Here is a 23,978-nt window from a genome sequence, read left to right as displayed (position 1 = left end):
CGGAAGATGACTGCTCTTGGAAATATGCCGTGAGCTGTACCTGTTGTCCTTGGACTATCCAGTTAGCACAAAGATGTGTCAGAAATGTTGATCTTCACTGGTTGGCATAGTTTTCTTCAGCTAATAAATAAAGCATTGTTTCATCAAACTTCAACAAGTACTGAAAAAAGTACCAAATCAAAATGACAAATAATGTCTGAAAGACAAACACAGTAATGTTGCCAGGGTAAGAAAAAACTACACCACTAAGCGTGAAATTAACAAATTCAGCAAATTATTGTCATCACTGAATGTAACGTTATTATATGGTCTAAGTGCATGGTTTCAAACACTGGAGAGCCAAGAGAATGAATGTAACTGCTGGACTGTACATGTTTCTAACAACACACCATGCATGACATGTAATATCATCTAGTCTTCTAGGATCCACGGAACACATTGCACATGTATATGTGGATCCAAATACACTTCTTTCTCTAACGAATTACAAAACAATACGTCAAGACCCCATGGCTGTTGATCATCAAACTTTAATAACTCAATGAATTAGGAAAAAAATACTCACAATGTTCTCTTCTCCATCTAAATTTGCTGATATCATGCTCTCTAGATATTCCAGAGAATCTTCATTGGAATTTTGTTTATCTTCTGCTCCAGTTCTAATTATATAATTGTCACTTGCTGTCTGCTGCAAGGGGGGAAAACACCAATTTAGAGCAAATTCTTATAATGAATATTCACAATTTCTAAAAGAAAGTATTTTATTCCTGGGCAATCCTGATTTTATCTGAAAAATTCCACATCTTTCCTCTTTTCGTACTTAAGTAGATGCAGAAGTATTTTTTGCATACAGGTACATTTCTGCTTTTACAGTTATTGTAAACAACAATCCACAAACTCATAGGTCAATTACAAACATTATAAAACAATATATTGCATATCCTGCATAAACAAAGTACACTAGCTTTATTTAACTGACTGCATCATCATGCACGGACTGTAGTCAGGAACTACAGGTGGAGTCCCTGTAAGAGGAAACAGCTTTATTAGACGAGTTATGGCAGATAACAAATTCATCCATAGTTAAGCAGAATACAATAATCGTATTACATATTATGGTCTGTGATGCAACAGAACAGTTACAATACCACTAGTTATCAGGAGGAAAATCCTTCCTGTAAAAATAACCTACAACAAACGAACTTTACTGTAGCCTTGGATTTTACCTAGACACTCATGTACCTGCTAAACACTGAAATAGATGACCATTAAACAAAACCAGTACAATATGCCATCCACAACAATCGACAGACGTCTGCTTAAAGACAAGAGCACACTAAAGTTGAGAATAAGTGAGATTAAATGATAAAAATACAGAGATTCAGTCAATAAACATTATGGCAGGGCATGTATAAATATGATTAATATAACATTACACCCCCACCTCCACAAAATTAATATAGGAAATGAGACACTAAATGCAGTAAATAAATTATGTTATTATTTGGACAGCAAACTAATTGATGATGGCCCGAATAAATAGGACATAAAATGCAGACTGCCTACAGCAAGAAATGTTGTTGTAAAAAGAGTAATTTGTTAATGTCTAATATAAACAGACATTTTAGAAAGTATTTTCTGAAGGTATTTGGGTTGTAACCTTGTATGGAAGTGAAACAAGGGTCGATAAGCAGTTCCAACAAGGGGAGAGTTGAAGCTGTTGAAATGCTGTGCCACAGAACAATCCTTAAGATTAGATTGGAAGACCGAGTAATGAATATGGAGGTACTGAATCGAATTGGGGAAAAAAGATGACACAACTTGATTTAAAGAAGGGACCGGTGGATAGGACATATACTGAGGTATAAAGGAATCATCAATTTAGTATTTATTTGAGGGAAGTGTGAAGGGTAAAAATTGTGAAGTGAGACGAAGTATAAATAACATTAGTGGGTTCAAATTTAAACAAGTTGTAGCAGTTACGCAGAAATGCGACTTTCACAATAAACTAGTGTGAAGAGCTGCATCAAACCAATCTGTTGACTGAAGAGCACAAAAATGAAAACAACACCAACACCAAAAACAAAATTTCAAGACCAACAGAAGTAGTATGCGACTCAGAAGTGACACAATACTGTATTTCATTAGGAATACTTAATAGAGGGGAACTCAAGTGATAACTTTAACCATGCAATACACATCTTATTTCTTGTGCCATTGTTCTGTACACTGGGAACATAGTTACCAGTACTTTAAAGAGCACTCAACACATTGCAGCATGACAATGCCACCCTACCAGTATAGAACAAGTGCCCCAATTGAAAAATGCATCAACAAAGAGTTCTGTCAAATGTTTTGTGAGCAGTGAGGATAAGAAACCTGTTTAAATCCACCTATGAATGACAATCTAGTACAGAGAGAGACATGTTTAGCACTGCAGAAAGGGTAAAAGTTTAGAAATGGCATAACTTCTGTGCCAGGTGCTCCCCAACCAGGTCAGACATACGGAGTCTATTGCTGCAACTGAAGCCACTATGATGGGCAATAGCTGTGTGACAATGGATGAAATAGCCACAAATATGAACATCAGTCATAGCTAAGCAGATCAGATTGCTTCGCAGCGAAGTGTCTGCAAGGCAGGTGCCACAACACTGCACTCCAGAACTGAAAGAGTGCTGCCTTGATGTCTGCAAAAAAACTTATGCACGGCTTTGAAGCAGAAAGTGATGGCTCCCTTGCAAGAATCATTACTGGAATGAAAATGACGACCAACCCAAAGCCAAGAAAGCAAGCAAGGAATGATACCATTTATCATCACCAAAATCTAAGACATTCCGGACATGACATCTGCAGTGAAGGCTATGTTGACAATCTTTTGTGATGAGCAAGTCTATCTTGGAACACTACACACCTATAGGAAACACCATCACCAGTGTGTCCTATTCTGATTTGTTGAAAAATCATCTTTAGCATGCAGTCAGATCAAATCGCTGTGGAAGTCGAAACTGGTCAACGATAAACTCCCATTCTCTTTTAAATGCACTCCATTCAGACACAGCACGCTCCAATAAAAGTTCCCATACAACAGCATTTTTTTTATTCATATTTATAATTTGGATACTATGTGCATGACATTTATATATGTATTAATAGCAATATATATAGAAGTTGTTCACACTTAAATGCTGTTCTATCAAAATTGCTGTACATACTTAGTAACTATTTTTGTAAAGATTAACTGATAATTATTATTACAAGTATTATTAGTAGTATTGATATGAATTACTGAATAGTTGGAAACAGTAAATTAAAAACGGGTAGTAAGTGAAAATCTTTTCTGTTAAAACATTAACATCGTTGTAGTAACTTCATAATGTAATACATTAGTCATTTTCTTGGTGTGAGAAAAGTGTTGTCAAGTGGGACATGTGCTGGTAGAAGTCTTAAGTTTGGCTTCGTGACAACTGGTTGTACTTTGAGAGGAACTGTATTGAACTGTGTTAATAAAGTGTGAAGGGTACAAGAAAAATAAATATTTCATCTAATGATGTGCATAAACATGCAATAAACTTTGCAAGCAGGAATATCATTCCATTTAGACTAAAACTGTGCTAACAAACACATAATGACACAATGGACAATGAAAAGAAGTAAAGTAAAGTAATTAAAATACTTATTAACAACATCAATGTAAAACTAATGGTCATTTCTAATGATTCCTTCATTTTTGGTCTAGGTATGACACAATATACAACAAACAAAATCACAGAAGATATTTATGAGGTCTGCTATCTAAAATAACACTGTAAAAGTGTACAACAGGTTGCCAGTAAACATCCGGCAGGAGACAAAATTCTTGTGGTTGCAGAGCCACGTCGTTTTGTAAAATAATTCTCACTAGATGAGTGAAACTGACATTACGGCCATGGTTGCAGTGGGCTTCCTCTCAATCTGCTCAACCAGAAGTAGGGCGTTGTGACTGTGAACAGAACACTGGTTTTATTCATCCAGTGACTGTTATTTTACCATGTAACACAGCTCTACACTCAGGACACATTTGTTTTTAACTGACTCTGGCTGTGAAAGGCTGTTCACTTACATCAGGCAGAAAACTAGATCTCCAAATATTTAAAATCAAGGTAAAAGAATACCTTATTAGCCACTATAATTTACACACACACACACACACACACACAATGTACATTGACAGAGTCTAAACCTACACGCATTTTTGTTGTTGCTGAAGTTATGAATGGTTAACACGTGCTAGAAAGATGACAGATAAGACACAAATGTGTTGTTATAGTGTTCTAAAAGATATTTGAAGTGACAGATGAGTTAGGAAAGGTTGAAGCTGCAGTAAGACTTCCACAGGGTTATGGTAAAAGTACAATCAGTGGGCTTCAACTTATGCAAAACTAGATGAAGCACTAGATGAAGCATTCATTAACAGAGAAAGTAGGAGAGTTCCACAACACTCTGAAGACTGAAGAAAAATTTAATGTTTAATAAGGATGGCTAAATCAATTTAAACATCACTGCAGGATATGGAAACTACTACTCAGGGTGAGAAACTTTGTGCTAATAAAGAAACAACTACTGGTTTTGGTACCTCAGCCAATGGACATTGCCGTGGAGGCAGATGAGTTGGCAGACAGCTGCCATGGGAGGCACACGACACAGGGTATGGTTAGACCCACTGATGGAACTGTTTACTTACGGGTGGCAGTAAGCTGGGCAGGGCACTTCTAAAACTGACATACCACTGCAGATCTTGCCTTGTGCCTCGTGCTGTTTCTATGTGCTCAGTTGTCAGCCACCTATGCCTACCCTGTGTTGTGTTTACCCCCATGCAGATCTATATGCAGTTTCTGACTTTCTGTTTCCCCTTAGATTGACTCACACAGTGAGTTTTCATTTCCTCTTAAAAGATTCTGTTCCCCAATTTCTTGTCAAGCCATCACTGATCTTGTGCCAACAGTGTTGTTCAGAAGCTTTGTCACACCTATCCAGGTATTAAAGTGGGACAAAGGATGTCCTTACGTGTGTAATGCTTCTACTATTTTCTTCTTTCCTTTTCATAGAGCTAATTTTGGGCCATGATGGACCCAGCATTACTGCAATGCTGACAGAAAAACTGTGCTTACAGAAGGAGCAGCAGCATCAGCAGGAGCATAATCATAAGAGACACTGCTAAACCAGAATGCGAAACAATTTTGTGCCCCAGCCACGTGAGTGGCAGACCATGTGCCTACTGTGCAATTTCCTCCTGTTCCCATCGCTGTTCGCTGAGTCTAAGGGAAAGTGAGAAAATTACCTGCGACAATAGGTTTGTTTATAAATAAATCTTCTGCTACCAGTCACAATTTTTCTTTATTTTACTTTTCGCACAGCGTGTTTCGGGAAATGATTCCCATTTTCAAGTGTGTTTCTTGTGTGTATTAAGCCATTTCTACTGATGTTGTCAATGTGTGACAGTCTGCTTCACTTCATTGACTTTTACTGCAATAAGAAACACACGATTTTTTAGTTGGGTATCGATTCTTTTGGTGAAGTTAGTGGTGAAATTTAGAAGAACTTGTTGTACACTTTACACATCGAAAATATCTTATATAAACAAAACAGTTACAAATATCTTCTTACAGGTAGTCCACAGAGATAACATTGTAGGTCTTCCACAAATTATGATATTCTTTTGTACAGAGGTTATTTATCTTAACAACTTGGCTCATAAATTACTCATATCGATTTTACAATTGTGCTTATTTCTATGTTTTACCGTCTTTATTTAAGTATACTATCGAAACATCTGAAGAAATTCACCGATTCACTTTCAAGTTTTTCGTTTAATATTTTATCTTCATTTTTTCTGTAATGTGCATATATCTCCACTTCTTCTAGCAAACCCATTTTATAGAAAACTATAAGTAATAGTGCACAGCAAGAAATATCTAAAAAAACTTACAACCAATTGTCATTTCCTGATGTGAGCAAAAATGTTAGCTACTAACATCAACATCTATTGTAATGAACTGTTTTAGATGGAGAAAGCAAGCCAAATGGTGCATGTGTTTCATTAAACCATTGATGTTATTTTATTTCAATAAAACGGAACACATTTGGGGACAAAAATACACATTTTCGTGGAGTCGCATGACAGATCTAAAATATCTTCCCTGATTTCAGAAATACCCTCAGAAGAAAGTATGCCTCTTGAAAGAAATGTATAAGGCAGGAAAGAACTGTGTACACCAACATCGTAGGTGACCGCCAATGACATGTTTGTTTTACTATGTTCATTATTGTCGGTTATTACCCAATGCGTTATATCTATTATTTTACAGGTGGTGTGTGATTTTTCTTTTGAGAAATATATATGAATACATACAATACAAACTGCCAGCAACTCACACAGTTTTCTTCTTCTTACTGTCCATATTTTCTAACATATAAACTACTTTTAAAGTGCTCAAATGTACTAGAAAAAATAAAATGCCTATAAAACACCACACTGTACAATGTCCTTGGTTCAGGGATAAACTGTGAGAATCCGCTACAATTCGCCACACACAGACAGACCCAGCCTGCACATTAGTGAGAACTGAGTGGCTTCATATGGGCAAGCCCGATCCATTATAGATGCCCGCAGAAATGGCCTCCGGTTTGGCCCATCACAGAAATCCTCTCGTGTGGCCAGCTATTCACGAGCCACAGACAGCATGTGGATGAAATGAGACCACAGTGATCAATCCATATGACAGATAACTTGTTCAAATAGTATGAGAATCAATAATAATGAAGATAGGTAGCAATTCACTGTAAAGATGAGTGCGGAGCAGCAGACAGGTATGTAAGAAAGACAATCACACTCTCGCAATTAAATTTTCAACGACAGCTTTTATCAGAAAATGAGAGCGCACACACGTGCACACTCAAACACAACTCATGCACACAAGACAGCCATCTCCGGACACTGTGTCTACAGTCTCTGAGAATCAGATCCAAAGAAACCACTCGTCATGCCTCTGTGCCTCTCGTCAGCATCTGCTAGGCTAGTGGCAAGAAGAGGTGGCAGCACTGACTGCAAGCTGAGGGGAGTGGTAGGAAGGGGAGAATCAGTAGGAATGAGGGAGTAAGGATGCGGTGCATGTACTCAGTTGCTCATGGTCAGCAATGATGCACGATATCTCGGTAAGCAAACCATTTTTCCAGTGTTTTTTTCTTTTTTCAAATTTCCCTGATATTCCCTGATTTCCAGAATGTGTGGCAACCCTGATATTATATTACGTTCAATCCTCGGGTCATGCACATCTGCCATCATCTTAACTCAATACGGAACTGGTGCAGTACTAGCCCATCAGAGCCCAGATAAGCCCATCGCTTATGCATCAAAGCCACTTTTCACAGTGTAGTGTTATTATTCATACGTGGAAAAGGTGGCACAGGATTTTTTTATTCAAATGTTTCAAGTTTTCTTGTATGGGAGAAGGTGCCTCCTCATCACCAACCATAAACTGCTGGTTCCCTTATTTGGCCCTTGTTCCAAGCTCCCAGATAGGATTGCCTGCCACTTGAGTGGTTTCAACCATTACAGGACAGCTTCAGATCTGGTTACCAAAAAAACACATAGCAGCAACTTTGCGCATCACTGCATAACAGGTGCTGCAACAAGTTTTTCAGTAATTCGATCTAATGATCGCCTATACTGGCTGAAACCGGCCATCAAAAATATATATACTTTGATCTAGCCTGAGTTACTCAGACAAGTTGAATGTACAGGTCACTGAACAGTCTCCTTAACAACATAATGCCCTCTATTAAACAGCGGAAAATACAGGATGGAATGTAACAATATAACGAAATGGATAGTTGCTACTCACCATATAGGGAAGATGATGAGTCGCAGAAAGGCACAACAAAGAGACTGTTGGAGAGTTAGCTTTCAGCCAACAAGGTCCTTCCGATAGTCTTTTTGCTGTGCCTCTGATATATGGTGAGTAGCACCTACCATTTTCATAATATTGTTAATGTCTTCCATTAGAAGATATAAAATACAATGTAATTTAAGTCAAAATAAATTAACTGAATAGATAAAAAAATTTACTCACCAATCAGCAGAACAACACACACATAAAAGAAGGTTGTAATTAGGCAAGCTTTCTGAGCCAGTGGCTCCTTCTTCAGGCAGAAAGGTTGTAGGGGAAGGAAGAGGGATGAAGGAAAAGGACTGGGGAGGTTTAGGAAAAGGGGCAGATTTCAGGAAATTAACTTCATTTTCCTTCATCCCTCTTCCTTCCCCTTCAGCCCTTCAGCCTGAAGTAGGAGCCACTGGTGCCAAAAGCTTGCCTAATTACAGCCTTCTTTTACGTGTGTGTTCTGCCACAGCCTTGCCAAATTACAACCTTCTTTAATGTGTGTGATCTGCCACAGCTTGGTAGGCAGAATTTTTTATTTATTCAATACAATTATTTTGTCAAAAATTCATCCAAAAAAATGGTTCAAATGGCTCTGAGCACTATGGGACTTAAAAGCAGAGGTCATCAGTCCCCTAGAACTTAGAACTACTTAAACCTAACTAACCTAAGGACAGCACACACACACACACACACACACACACACACACACACACACACACATGCGCAAGGCAGGATTCGAACCTGCGACCGTAGCAGTCGCGAGGTGCCAGACTGAAGCGCCTAGAACCGCTCAGCCACTCCGACCGGAAAAAAATGATCATTTTCAATGTAATTTAAGTGTAATTTTGTACATAATGTGTCAGTTTCTGGTAAGTAATGTGTAAATAATGCTGTGGGCTTTCTATTTTGAGATGTAGTAGGCTTTGTAAATTTGTAGTAGTAGTAGTACAGGAACTATTTAAAAAATTTCCAGTACATCAGTACATCACTAGCTTTTGGTAATACTTGTAGTCTGGATGCCTCATTAACCCCTGATAATCAAGCGTTTGCTGTATTTGTAACAGAAAAGCTGGTTGCAACCAGAAACATACAGCAACATAATGTTAAATCATATATGGAGTACATACTAGAAAGACAGTCCGGATACCAATAGTTGTGGAACATTTATTGCCATGGAGAACTCAGTAATGTCCATTAAGACAAATGAAAAGTAAGAATGTGAGATATTTGGATGTTTCTATAGACAACCCACATGAATATTGAAGCAGAGGAACAACTTAGAAAATACTTGGAAATTACGGTGCTCCAATGCCTAATCATGCCCTAGTGATACGGGATTATTTACACCGACCAGCTATAGACAGAGATGCATGTGTTTAAAACAGGAGGCAGAGACAATGATTCTGGTAACACCACACTTAAAAAGTATTTTCTGAGAATTATGTTGAGCAGTTAGTTACAAGTCCACTCACAAGCAGAACGTACTAGATCTGCTAGCATCAAATAAGCCCAAACTTTTCAACTGTGTGAATGCATAAACAGGAATAGGTAACAATACTATTTTATCATTGACCACTAATCTTGGTCAAAAAGTTGGGAGAGGTAAGTGACAGCAAGAAAATGATTAAAACATACCTGAGCAATTCACAGCCAACATTCCCATCCAAATAGGAGAAAGTGAACAACTGATATCTACAATTGAGACACTGGTTGACAAAAAACAGAACCACACACAAACAACATAAACAAGGTGAGGAAAAAGGTCTGCCTCCTGATTCAAACTCTGACAATATGAAATGGATATTAAACAAAAATCATATTGTACCACATTTCCTCAAGTTAGGATGTAAAATAGTATATAGTTCTGAAGTCCTTTTTGTACATCCATAGTTCAGTACATCCATACTTTCAGCAGCAACCTATAATCCTCTTCACTATTTCACGTAAAATATCTGCAACCCCCCCCCCCCCCCCTTTCCACACTCTCTCTCTCTCTCTCTCTCTCTCTCTCTCTCTCTCTCTCTGCAGAAATGCACTTTAAAAAATTAAAAAGAGTTAGGCCTACAACTGCCATATTTAGCCTGTGAGTTAACTTCACCTCTAACTTTAAATCACTGAAGCTGCATGGTTTACTTTCATCACCATCAAGCACTTCTTCAGCACTGAAGTTGTCTGCACTCATAAAAATTATTTCTTCTCTTGGGTTATGGCTTGTCTCCTCTGTAATGTAAGAATCAGATTTCTCAGATTCATCACTCATGTGGGACAACACATCTTCTGGCAGACATGCTTGCTTCTGTGTTCTCTGTTCTGCATTACTCACTTCCTCATTTGGACGTTTCTTCCCTTTTCTTAGGTCTGGAAAAATTTTAAAAAGTTGACTTAAGGGAACATCAGCAAATGTTTTCTTTTTGCAATTGGCAGCAGACAAACAAGTACTCACATATATCCATTATGAAGTAGGGTTCAAGAGAATGTGTTAAACGCCACCATCCAGGTTCTTTTAGCTCCTCAGATCCAGAAGAAAAGAATTCCGGGCTAAAGTGGGATAGAGTACCTGAGACTGTCCCATACCAGTTTTTTTTCCGTGGCCTGAAACATATGGATAGTGACCGTCTTAAATAAGGCTGTTCTTAAAAATCACAATGTTCAAAATTCTGTGGTGCTAGTAGGAATAAAATCTTGTGATAGTTATACGTTAAGAAAATTGCAGTTCATACAGTCAGTCCAGAGAATCCGTCATTAAAAATGCTTCCTTGAAAAATAAATAGATCTGCACTGAGAACTGTATTTGAGTAAGAATATCAATATTTACAGAAATAATACAGATTTGTACAATTTTATTAAAACACATCTGGGTGCACTGATATACCATACTTAAAAAAAATTATAACAAAAAAAAATAATATGATAGAGTAATGTACATGGATAGATAAAAAATCTACTCACCAAGCAGTGGCACGTGCCACTGCACGCACACACACACACACACACACACACACACACACACACACACACACACACACACAAAACGGTTTAACTTTTACAAGCTTTTGGAGCCAGTGGCTTCTGCTTCTGGCAGAAAAGTTGAAGGAGAAGGAAGAGTGGTGAAGGAAAAGGTCTGGAGGGATTTAAGATTAGAACTTTCTCCTTCCATTACATCACTTCTGTATCAGTTCCTTCAGGATCACATTGAACACTACAGCGAATCCAACGAAGTTATTTGGGATTCTATTCCAAGACAGTCACAGACAACGTCAAAGCAGATGACGGACCTCGCTGCTTAGAAATGTCTCTAGAAACAATGTTAAATTATTGTGATAATGTGAAATATTGGAAAATACACATCTAAAATCTATTTAAACCAGTGTAAAATTATTTCAAGTCTATGAAACTGCCAACCTGGTAATTTACTCATGTTTAGCAAGAATAAAATTTGCGAAATCTATTTCTAGAAGACATCCTTTTGCTTGGATCCTAATGGTCACTGCCTCTTGCAAATCTTCATTAAAATGTTGTTCCAAGTGTGGATAAGATAATGTATGATATGCATATGGCTGGGGCACATAATACATTTTCTAAAGTTGTTGCATCACAAGATGTCCCCTGATATAAACAAGATCATCAGTTATGGTGTGCATGAAAAAATACTTGCACCTGGCTAGTCCAATTCTTCATGACAGAATTCAGCCAATATTTCTTAGAGTAACACTCATATACCGTGCAACCACTATAAAACTGGAATGTTACAACGGCCCTATAAAACTATTATATACAGTTTGTGTGATTCAGTGGTCTACACTAAAACCAATTAAAATGGTGCAGTTGTAATTTCATGTCTCAGTGGATACTAACAGAAAAGCTTATCAGTGAACTTGACATGCATAAATTACAATGCATGTTTAAAAGTGGAACCAGTGCCCTTCACTCTAAGTTCTGGAAGATTAAAAATAAGATGGGGAATGCTTAGAAAGAACACATACAAATATATTACACAAAAAATTAAAATTGGTATTTTCTGACCACTTCTTTAGACCCGTAAAGATCAATTTCAGCTGGTAGGCCTATGCAGCTGTTGCAAGAGTGAAGGAAGAGTGCATCTTTCAGTATTCTTTGCTGTGGAGGTTGTGCTAACCACAACAATGCAAAAAATCTGACACTCAAAACATTGCTTTGAAACTAATATTACACATATTCAACCAAATTACAGACGTTATATCTAAAAGAATGTTAGGGAGGAAGAATTATAAAAGGTGGAAAGATGTTCTCAGAATCCCTCCAACTGAGTTGTCCAAGGATATTACGCCTCCTGCAGTATTGAACACTCTAAGATAAAGTTTTACAGTGCGACACCTGTGTGATGGCCACTGCCTCTTGCAAATCTTCATTAAAATGTTGTTCCAAGTGTGAATAAGATAAGATATGATATGCATATGGCTGGGGCACATAATACATTTTCTACAGTTGTTGCATCACAAGAAGATGTCCCCTGATATAAACTAGATCACCAGTTATGGTGCGCATGAAAAAATACTTGCGCCTGGCTAGTCCAATTCTTCATGACAGAATTCAGCCAATATTTCTTAGGGTAACACTCATATACTGTGCAACCACTATAAAACTGGAATGTTACAAGGGCCCTATAAAACTATTATATACAGTTTCTGCGTGATTCAGTGGTCTACACTAAAACCAATTAGAATGTGACAGTCGCCCATTGCTTCAAGGACTTTTTCATGCTACCAGTGGGGACCATATTAAGATAGCTGCTTAGACTGGTTCAGTCATTCGTAGGTTGAATGCCGTAAATTAGTGTAACTGCCTCCTTTTCATGAGTTGGGAAATACTAACTGTATCGACTCTATAAGGAGAAAGTGAAAGGCGTATCCAGACCAAAGTCCAATCCAATCAATTTACACTAGTTCAGGAAGCTGACATCTTCTAAAGGGTCCACCCACCAGAAGTGGAACTGCAAAAGATAATTTAAGTCCCCTAGGTTTGCCAGGCACCGCATCACAGACACTGTGGCTCTTTACTCATTCATTTTACTGTTGTTTTGTTCAATACAAAGTTGGACAAATCAAAACAAGTGGCATGACAGATGTATTGCATATTAGGTCTAAATAAATGATAATTAAGCTGAAAAAAACACTCATTTGATGAAAAAGCAGATGTTACCATAGCCTGTTCCAGATTTTCATTGCCATTCCCCAGTTTAAGATGCACTGCTTCCTCCTTTTGGCACATTTCTTCATGGTTTACACCTTTGCTTATCAATTCAGATACCTTATCCTTCTATGTGTTACTGTTGTTACATAAAGAGCAGTAACTGTCGTGATCCTCAGAAAACTTTTGTTTCAAACCAAAACACAGAGACTTTATAATTTTTTTTCCACACCCCATTTACATGAAAAGCAGCAAATTATTCTTTAAACTGCAACACTTTGTTTGTCCATACTGGTGCTGGGGAGTAAAAACCACCATGAGAAATAAATGAAATCCAGTCTGCATTATGCTCTCCTATTTTCCTTTTTTCTGCTGGAAAACTTAATGAATTTTCAATGTTTGGCACTTAATTGCAATACAGCCTGCAGTGTATTTCACCACATCTGGAAGAACATTCCACGATTACAGAGTCATTGCACACTGTTTCCAAATGTGTTAATAAATTTTCTTTCACATTCACAGCCTCTGGGAGTTCTCATACTGGCGATTCATGAACAACATTTACACAGAGCTCACTGGTAATGAAACAACATATCACATCACATATTCCTGATTCCTCAATTGCCTTAATAATACTATCAAAATCATAATAAACTGATTGTCACCACTGCTTACACAACTCATGGATCATGCACACTTGAACATTGGAATGTGGTCGGCTACGAAATCTTCCAACAAATCTTAACATATATGACCTTCAACATTCAGTTCCTCAAATATCTAAACTGCTACTCTCTCTTGGGTAGCAAAAGTGTTGGACTTAGTTTTTGAAAAACATAGGATACCTTCAAGAATATTCAGTCTGTATTTACATTCCTTCGTGCATTTCTGAAGTGCTGTCCTGCACAGCAAAGGCATTTTTCACTTTTGCAAATCAATATGGGCTTTAGGCAATAGTGCTCTTAAAGTCAGTGCATGGACAATGTCCTCTGAAATCCAATTCACCCTTTTCATTTGACATACATCGTATTTGCACTGGTGTACAACATTTTGATAACACATTTCTTGTACTTTTGTGTCCTTTGCTTTTTCCTTCATGTCAGATGACCTTTCTACTCACTTTAATAAAAGAACACAGCAACAGTAAGCTCATGAATGGGGTTTGTAGCTGATCGACTTTCTTTCTTTCTTTGTTTCTTCTCCTCCTCTTCACTCCCCCCCCCCCCCCCCTTTCTCTCTCTCTCTCTCTCTCTCTCTCTCTCTCTCTCACACACACACACACACACACACACACACACACACACACACACACCTCCCTCTCCCTCTCCAGTGACAGTTCCTAAAGTCACCACAGCTCACTTTTGCAAACTTCTTGCTTTGCAGCGTTGTGTGCAACTTCCAGGTTTCTAAGGAATGAATCAAATTTTATTTTGTCTGAGATTATTAACTAAGTATTGTATATCTAGAACAAAGATGATGTGACTTACCGAACGAAAGCGCTGGCAGGTCGATAGACACACAAACAAATACAAACATACACACAAAATTCAAGCTTTCGCAACAAACTGTTGCCTCATCAGGAACGAGGGAAGGAGAGGGAAAGACAAAAGGATGTGGGTTTTAAGGGAGAGGGTAAGGAGTCATTCCAATCCCGGGAGCGGAAAGACTTACCTTAGGGGGAAAAAAGGACGGGTATACACTCGCACACACACACATATCCATCCACACATATACAGACACAATTTCCCCCCAATATCTCTCTAATCTTAACTTTCCAAGATGGTGAGCCAGTTGCTTAATTTAATCTGAGATACTTCTGTATTTATAAAAAAATTCTCGTATTTAATAACTATGATGTCCTGCCAATGAATTGTTTCATTGTGCCATTTTTCTATTTTTATTCTGCATCAAACTATGATTAATTGAAGTTCCAAAGTGGTTTTAGACAGTTACATCCTGTATGATTTCTTTATTGTGTGATAAAATATAGTCAATTTACTGACAGAAATATTCACTTGAAAAAATTATAAAATTACAAAGAATCATAATTGCTGTGAATACTTATAGTTCATGAGGCTAAATTTTTATTACTCCTGATAGACACATAAAAGTTTATGCAAATACCCTAGTTATGGAATTGACGAGTCTTGTGATTACTAGGCAACAACGTGAAAGTGTATCGAATGCCTTCCAGAAGTCAAGGAACACATCAACATTACCCTGTGAGCCTTTACCTACGTCTTCTGGATCTCTTGGGTAAACAGTGGGAGTCAACTTTCACAACATTCCTGTTTTCAGAATACGCATTGATTCTTATAGATGAAGTTTCCATTTGTTCCCCAAAAAGGGCACACAACTTGTTTCATAGTTCTGCAACAGATTGACATCAACAAAATAGACCTATAATTATGTCCACCTGACCAATGATCCTTCTTGAAATGGGAATGACACATATTTTATCCGATTACTTTGAAATCCTTCAGTGCTCCAGTGGCCTACGATAAATTTGATGATGGTAAGTACATCTGTCTGAGGAAGGATATCATTGCTAACATAAGTTAGTGTTACCATTGTGGCCACTATATGTCAGATATTAAAATGCGAAGACCCCCAGAAAGTGCCGATTTTTTATATAAATGACTTAATCAGTTTTGAGATATGTTGTACCTGAAGAACTTAATTTTGTAGCTGACTCAAAAAATTTATTGCGCCCCAGAGAATTAATTGATCTCCCTTCAGAATATGAATAAAAACTCTGCACTACAGATTTCAGGGGTGGGGGTGAATGGGAGCAAATGCTGTAAAATAGAATGTGAAGATTATATCAATATTATGTGAAATTGAAAGAAATTGTGAAAATATTCGTAGCAAAATTTCATACTTTATAAAGAACTTGTCACTTAACTTGCACATTATTACTTATTTTCAAGAAGTTTGCTGTATAATGCTTGTTTTCCCACATGTTTCCAGAAACTCTTTAACTTTTTGAAGTACGTTATTTATTTTTCAAAGCAGTTTATTGCAGTGTCGTCTCTACTTGCCATATGAACATAAAAGGAACACTCTGCTTAACTATCAGCAGAATTGTAACAGACGACAGAAAGGAAGGTAACCAATCTTGAGCATTCATAAGCTGTGCTTCCAATCATCAGTGAGTGTTATGTTTGGAAAGAGAAAAATCTTAGGAATTATTAGTCACCCATACATGTTAATATTTTGGTGGTTTTTGTCTCTCTCATAGGGGCTATTTATTTTCTTGTATGTTTTCAACTGTTGTGTTGTATTTGATGAGTTTTTAGAAACACCTTGTGTTCTTCATGAAGTGCTAATGTTTCCATCTTTGTTCTAGTGAATTCTGTGTTGAGAATGAATGTGAGCCTTGTGAGTTGATTCATTCTGAAAATATTTCCACTTCCTCATAGATATTTTTTCTTTACTCCTCCTCCTCTCCCTTTTCATGCTTCTTAAGTTAGTCCTGAAATTAAGTCTTAGAGACTTATTGATTTCTCCTTTTGAGCATATCAGAGATGATGTCAGTACTAATATAATTGATAAATAAATCATTTCTGCCATCTTCTTGGCCTTAACTTATTCTACTCTTTCTTTCTCTTTTATCTCATTTGTTAGTTCAAAGCTATTGTTAATCACACTCATGTGCTTCTCTTGAATAGGTTGGAGTTTATCATTTCTCCCCCTCCCTCTCCCCCCCCCCCCCCCTCCCCCTCCTCTCTCCCAACCATTCAAGATTCTATTCTTTGTAGTTAGTGCGGCTCCTATATATCACATTCTGACAGCCCAGACCCCGCTATCCTAAACGTGGGACCATTCATTGAGATGATTACAAATTGATGTTCCCCTTATAAAACCTTCTATTTGTTTAAAAATATCTCTAAAAACAAAGATGATGTGACTTACCAAACGAAAGCGCTGGCACGTCGATAGACACACAAACATACACACAAAATTCTAGCTTTCGCAACCAACGGTTGCCTCGTCAGGAAAGAGGGAAGGAGTGGGAAAGACGAAAGGATTTGGGTTTTAAGGGAGAGGGTAAGGACTCATTCCAATCTCGGGAGCGGAAAGACTTACCTTAGGGGAAAAAAGGACGAGTATACACTCGCACACACACACACATATCCATCCACACATATACAGACACAAGCAGACATATCAATATCATATCAGATATATTTTTCCCACGTGGAATGTTTCCCTCTACTATATTAACTAAGTATTATACAGTTACATTAATTTTTCATTATTAATCAGATAAATAACAGCCAAAAGCAATCAAATATCAGCCACATAATTCTCTAGAATACCTTATTTTGATAAAATTTCCACATCGAAACTCATGTTGTTAACGAGATCTGAACTCCCAACCATCAGCATGTAGGGCAAGGATTCTATCCGGTACACTATACAGCCACTATGGCCACACTGTTATTATTAAGGCCTCAGAGCACCACACAAAATGTTCCAATATAAGAGTTCATTCGGAAGGTGTACTATACTCTCACATTAAAACAGTTAATATATCTTGAGAATAGGAAAAAAGTAAGGACTAATTCCATGAGAAATGACGCTATAATATCCTGGAGCAAAAGCTAATAAATCTGAGCAACAATTTTATTTCCTAAACAATGTAGCAAGTCATTTACTGTCGGAGAGTAATCAAGCACTGCATGCAGAAAAAACATTAAATTTACATGAATGAATTTATTTTAAGCTAATTTTTGAGTTAAAATTATTTTCAGTGTTATTGATGCACTGACTTCTCACATTTTCACTTGCATCTCTGCTTTCTGTAATTTCTTTCCCATGCCAGTTTGGAATATTTACACTGGGCATTGCTGTAGGTAGTAGCTTATTTATTGAAGCTAACCTTAGAAGCTCGCTTCTCAAATCTCATTCATAATCTTCAGGTTGAAAATGAATTGAATGCATAAGTGCAGTTTCCACATTCACTTTGTCCGCACGTTTGTACTGAACTATCCATTCACGTTGCAAGTGCTCACCTTTTAGAAAACCATGGTAAATGATGTTTGTCATCTTTTGAGCTGTATTAATGTATTATACCATGGCAAAATTGCAATGATATTTGCTCATGACTGATGCAAAATGAGTTATTTTCTCTGGATGCAGACCATGACTTCTGTGTTATGCTGAAAGCATAGTCATGACAGTCTTCAAAGTGAAATCAAGACATGCAAGAGCATCTGGAAATTTTTTGCTCACAAGAGACCACAATGCCCTACCTCCTTCTTCTACATTCCTTGGCTACACCATTGGTGGTAGCTAGTGGAGGCAAGGCTTTGTTATACAAGATGCCTGTCTTATGAGTCTCAGATTCTGTATTGGTGGGCAACAGGAGACCTTGAGGTGTAGTTACATCTTCCGTAATACAAGGTCTGTTTCAAAAATCCCAAAACACTGTCCACAAAATTTTTCTAGCTTACCTTTTACTTACTGTGTATTGTCTCTGTCGAAATACTCTTCTCCACAATTGGTACACCACACCCAACACCATTTTAACTTCTAGAAGCACTCTTGATATGCCTCTTGCTGGGTCGCACAAAGCGCTGTCTGCGAATTTTCCATTATATTGTCTATCATTGCAAATCTTTGCCCTTTCAATGGGGTTTTCAACTTAAGAAATAAAAAAAGGCTGCTGGTGCCAGGTCTGGAATGTACGGAGGACGAGGCAGGACAGTGATTTCATTTTTTGTGCAACAGTCACGCACCAACAGGGATGAATGCGCACATGCCTCCTCTTGGTGCAAGAGCCATGAATGATCGCACCACATTTCAGGCTGTTTCCTTCACACATTTTCTTGCAGGCATCGCAACATTTCTCTCAAAGTAAACTATCAGCATGGCGCTGACATCTGACCTGACCTGATGAGCTTTTTTAGATCTTGGGAATGTTTCCGACCCATTGTGAAAATTGAACCTTAGTCTCAACATCATAAACATAGACCCACATCTCTTGACCAGTTATGATTCTCTTAAGGAACATCTCATTCTCATTTGTACACTCCAAGAGCTCTTCACAGATGGCAAGGTGAAGGTGTTTCTGGTCTTGACTCATAAGCCATGGGACGAACTTGGTGGCAACATGATGCATTCCAAGATTTTGTGTCAAAATTTCATGACATGATCCAACTGAAATGTTACATTCTTCTGTAACCTCTAAGACAGTAAGTTTTAGATTGGCATTCACAATTTCATTAACTTTTCTGACATGAGCATCATCAGCAGACACTGAAGGGCATCCTAAACGAGGGTTATCTTTAGCTTCCGCCCGGCCATTTTTAAATCATATGAACCATTTGTAACACTGAGTTCGGCTTAAGCACTCATCACCATAGGCTTTCTACATCAACTGGTGTGCCTCTGTAAAACTTTCATACAAAATTTAATGCAAATGTGTTCTTCTCTAATTCTGCCATATTGAAATTCGCAAACTGTGCGACAGACACAACGTTCTACACAATACAGCACTGAAAAATAACTAACAGGCATACAACAATGAAACTTCCGGCAGTTACACATTAAACACAGGCATATGCAGGGATGTCAACCGCATTTCGCTCCAACACACCACAGGTGTGAAATCGCGAATGTTACAGAATTTTTTGAACACACCTTGTATTAGTTGTCCATTGTCAGTTGCTATTGTGATCAAGTGGTTTACGCATATGCAAACCACCATGTCTGGCATCCAACCCATGTGCTGACTACAGGTTTGCATTCACACTGTCATGCTGTCGGAGCATCTCGCAGGTGGGTGAAGCGACACTGGCATAGGGTGTCGGCTGCAGAAGATGCAAGAGAATTTGGTGGTGGCACCCACGGAGCATCTTGACAGGTCTGCATTTGTTACCTATGTGGTCTAGTACATACTCGGATAAAGCAAAAGCCCCTCCTCCATTGTCATTTCTTTCATTATCTTCTGTGTCTGCTCCTTCAAGCAACAGCTCAATCTCAGCTATCAACTGGGGATGGAATGAGGTTGATGGAAAGTGCTGGATTTGTTGGGTTCACAAAACTGCAGGGAACAAAAAAGATGAAAATTGTGGACTACTGTCTGTCACAATCATTCAAATTCCTTCAAGATCATGATCATAGGCAAGGGGCAAATGGAAGATCTGACTATGGTGGACAACATATTTACAACATAATTCTGCAAAGCACCGATAGGTACGATGCATGTTAGTTTAAAAATGGCCCCAAAAAATCTATGTTTTCTATTACTCATGTTTCATGAAGCAGGCCAAAGGACAACTGATTGTGTAAGCACAGTCTGGTTCTCAGTGGATCTCTGACAGCTTCAGATTCTGTGTTCTATATTTCAATTATCGCCACACATGGTGCCACACTAGAATTTTCATCTGTTTGTTCCCCAACCATTCTTAAGGAGTACTAGTCTGAAATGCCTGGTGAGGATTTTTTTAAATTTATTTAAAACACGCTCCATCACAATAATTATAGTAGTACGCGTGTGTGTGTGTGTGTGTGTGTGTGTGTGTGTGTGTGTGTGTGTGTGTGTGTGTGTGTATACGGTGTAATGTTGTCATTGTACGAGGGTGGTGATGAGGATAATGACGACGACGACGATGACGACCATGATAAAAGGGAGAGGGTGAAACCCGGTGCCGGCACATAGCCTACAGCACCAAGGAGGTCACCAAGCGCTTAATGTCCCTGTCTCTTCATGAGAAACTGTGGAAAGGTTTGATATTTAAACCAGAACATTGGTGCAAAGCCTGGTGATCAGGAACTTTACACCACCACCCCCCCTCCCACTGCCGGGCAAATACTGGCAGTGAAAATTTTTTCCACCATCAGGATTCAATCCAGCTTACCTCTGGACTGAGCGACACACCAGAAATTTGCGAGAGAAAAACTTGGCGACAGAGAGAGGCGGGGAGTGGGGGGAGGGGGGTCCTGGAGAGATATGTTCTTTGAAATGTATTTGGCTGAGACCTACTTGGAGATTACTGAGCACAATATGTAGTCATTATTAACATACCGAAAGGTTCATTCCATATAAACTCAGAAATTTTGGTGGATGCTAAGGTGTCCATTTCAGAATTTAGCTGTATTTGGTACATGGATACCTACATGTTTTAATAGTAAATCTGCCAAATAGCACTGTTCTAACGCTAACCATTTTCGGTAAATTCAGTTTGAAGGCTCAAGAGTGTGAACCCAGTCATTAGCCAGGCACCAATTTCCCTATTTTCAGAGACCTACTTGTTTCACTATTGGCTGGTTGGTTACATGTTCCAGGAATCATTTTGCATGATAGGCAAACAAAGTTAAATGAATGGTGGAAGAGTTTTAAATATACAGTTTCTTTCTTTATATCTGATTTGTTTATCAAACTGTTTTTTGTGCAAAATTTTTGTATCTATATATACTGGCATGTATGTAACAAGTTATTAATGTCTCTCATTATTGCTTGAATCTTTTCTTTTCTTTTGTTTTGTTAAAGTTGTCTTGTTTATTTACAGTAGCGGAAAAAGGATACATTACCACATTTGTGCACCCCAGCTGTCTCTTATAACTCTTTACACTGAAAAAGACATTTAACAGTGAAGTACAATATACCCATTAAGGCAAAAGATTGTTAACTATTTTCACTCATACCTGTTTACAATTTGACCTACAGGTCAACCACAAATACTTTAGGAACAATGTTTCAAGGAATGCACATGGTTTTTATTAACCAAATCACTGTTGTGGCCAATGTCAGTTGTATGTAAGTGGCAGTTTTATTTTATTGTTTCACATAGAAAAAAGTAAGTTAGGACATTATTCTTTGCACCTAAGATTGCTACTAGATGTGTTTATTATTCTATGTACTTAAGATTGCTACCAGGTGTGTAATCATTTCAGCAAAAATCACGTTGGGACTCAACTGTCTACATACCCCTCTCTCCCAGGACTTTGAAGTTCATCAAATTTGATATTTTTTATGATGGAGACATCTTTAAGTGAAGATAAGAAACAGTAATTACAATTTGAAATGCTTTTCATTGTTACTTATACTTAATACCAGGGTTGAAGAGTTACAGTGTTCAAGCTGATGTCTGTACTGTTGCTGCAAGCCACGTTTCTGCGGGCCATATACTTGAATGAAAAAGTTAAGAGTTGTTCCACTGTGGCTGGTCCAGGGAACTCAGAAACAATGGCACAGTGTTTGAACGAGACAGCAATGCAAGATGGCCTCATGTGCCTGGTGACAAACAGGGGAGAGTACACTCTTAATTACATGACTGGCTGAAGCCAAACCTGGCAGCAGGACAGAGCTGCAAGACCTAACCATAAATATGATCATGGAAGAGTACTGTGTACGTGACCAGTGGCTCATAAAGTTCGGGAAGTAGCCACGCAAGCCATATAAATAGGAGTTCATCAGTACCTAAGGAGGAGAGGGTACCACAGCCACGAGCATCCACATCACTGGGCGATGGAAGCTAGCTGGACTTAGTTATTTTCGACTAGCCTTGGTGCCAGTCGCTGCTACTGAGATGTCTTCTTAGAGCTACAGATGTGCCTTTACTGAGCAGTTGGGTCGAGAGTTAGTGGCCAGAGGAACCTTCTGAAGTTATACAGTAAAGGCGTCTTCTAGAGATTTCTTGCCTGATTCCGTAATCATCCACAATGCGTTCTGTACTCTGTACCACTTACAGCTTGCTGGCCAGCAAAGTTGGAGGCTGCAGGCAGCCTAGACTACCTTCCACTCAGTAAATAGTCTACTGAGGTAAGACCTCTGTTACTGTAGCTGTGTGTCTTTCACACTGCCTCTCATGACACAACTCTGTTTCCATATACGAAGTTATGATTTTTTTAACAATTCACAAATTAAAAGCACAGCATGGAAAAAGTGAGTTTTTCATTTTACATAAGAAAATCTGAATGATGTATCATACTTTTTATACATTATATCGACTTACTAGCCTACATACTAGATGCATTAAAAAAGTTGAGGTCTGTAGGTCAACTCATTACTGAGTAGTAGATCTCTGAAAATAGGGAAACTGGATTACACGGAATGACATTAAAGTAAAAAAATTGAATCCACTTACATGTTAGAGTAACAAAGAAGTGAGGCATCTAATCTGTGGTATTCATTCACTCCAAAATGTTTGTCTTGCACATGTTCTAACCACTGCAGGGGGCTGTGCCACCACTGATGATGAGGGTGAGCTTGCTGCAATGAAGATGGTTCCATATTTTCTGGCACATCCTCTGAATAATCTGACTCTTAGCCAGGACACCATAAAATTGATATTGGTTTCCCCAAAACTCTCCATAATGTTGTGACAAAGGCATATAAAAATTGTGATGAATAGTATTAAAAAGGGTTTTACACAGGGCCTTGCATATCTGATCAAGGGAGGTGGCAGTGGTGGTGGTGGTGGTGGTGGTGGTGGTGGTGGTGGTTGTGGTATACCTTTGATCTCTATAAAATGATATTGGACATCTAGTTATACCAAAGGTAACTTCATATAGTAAACTGAACAATATGGAAAAGATATTGTTGAAACTACATATGTCCAACAGTAAAACATACTTACAAATAATGTTGGCCAACCAATGTATCCCAGTGTTTATGGATAAAAGCACATATGTGTACTTTCCAATGAAAATATCCTCGCAAACTGACTTCTCCTGACCTCTGCTGAAGATTGTACAGTGTAAGTATCAAAATATTGATCCTGAAAAGGAAACACGTCAAAAATGTAATGTGACTATGTCATGTATATATACATTTCAATTAAGATACACAATTCAATGTCCAGTTATTGCACATATGTTTTAGCCCTTGTCTGAGGATGATAAAATCTCAGTTCATTTATTGCTTCAATTGACTATCAAAACGTG

At 38.1% G+C, this 23,978-nt stretch overlaps 1 protein-coding gene across 3 annotated transcripts in view; it reads right to left on the bottom strand.

The window, feature by feature from the left end:
- LOC124612403 (cysteine-rich protein 2-binding protein) overlaps positions 1-23,978 on the bottom strand; it is a 227,325-nt gene that overhangs the window by 149,132 nt on the left and 54,215 nt on the right. For all 3 annotated transcript variants that reach the window (XM_047140588.1, XM_047140587.1, XM_047140589.1), the window contains exons 2-5: positions 23,672-23,812; positions 10,360-10,508; positions 10,015-10,274; positions 566-688 (exon numbers count right to left, since the gene is read on the bottom strand). In XM_047140588.1, the coding sequence (XP_046996544.1) occupies positions 566-688; positions 10,015-10,274; positions 10,360-10,508; positions 23,672-23,812 (673 nt within the window). The remainder of the gene's footprint in view (positions 1-565; positions 689-10,014; positions 10,275-10,359; positions 10,509-23,671; positions 23,813-23,978) is intronic.

The sequence above is a fragment of the Schistocerca americana genome, chromosome 4, assembly GCF_021461395.2.
Source record: "Schistocerca americana isolate TAMUIC-IGC-003095 chromosome 4, iqSchAmer2.1, whole genome shotgun sequence".
NCBI classification, from domain to species: domain Eukaryota; kingdom Metazoa; phylum Arthropoda; class Insecta; order Orthoptera; family Acrididae; genus Schistocerca; species Schistocerca americana.
Note: the sequence above shows the minus strand (reverse complement) of the source record. Positions and strands in the feature narration are given on the sequence as shown.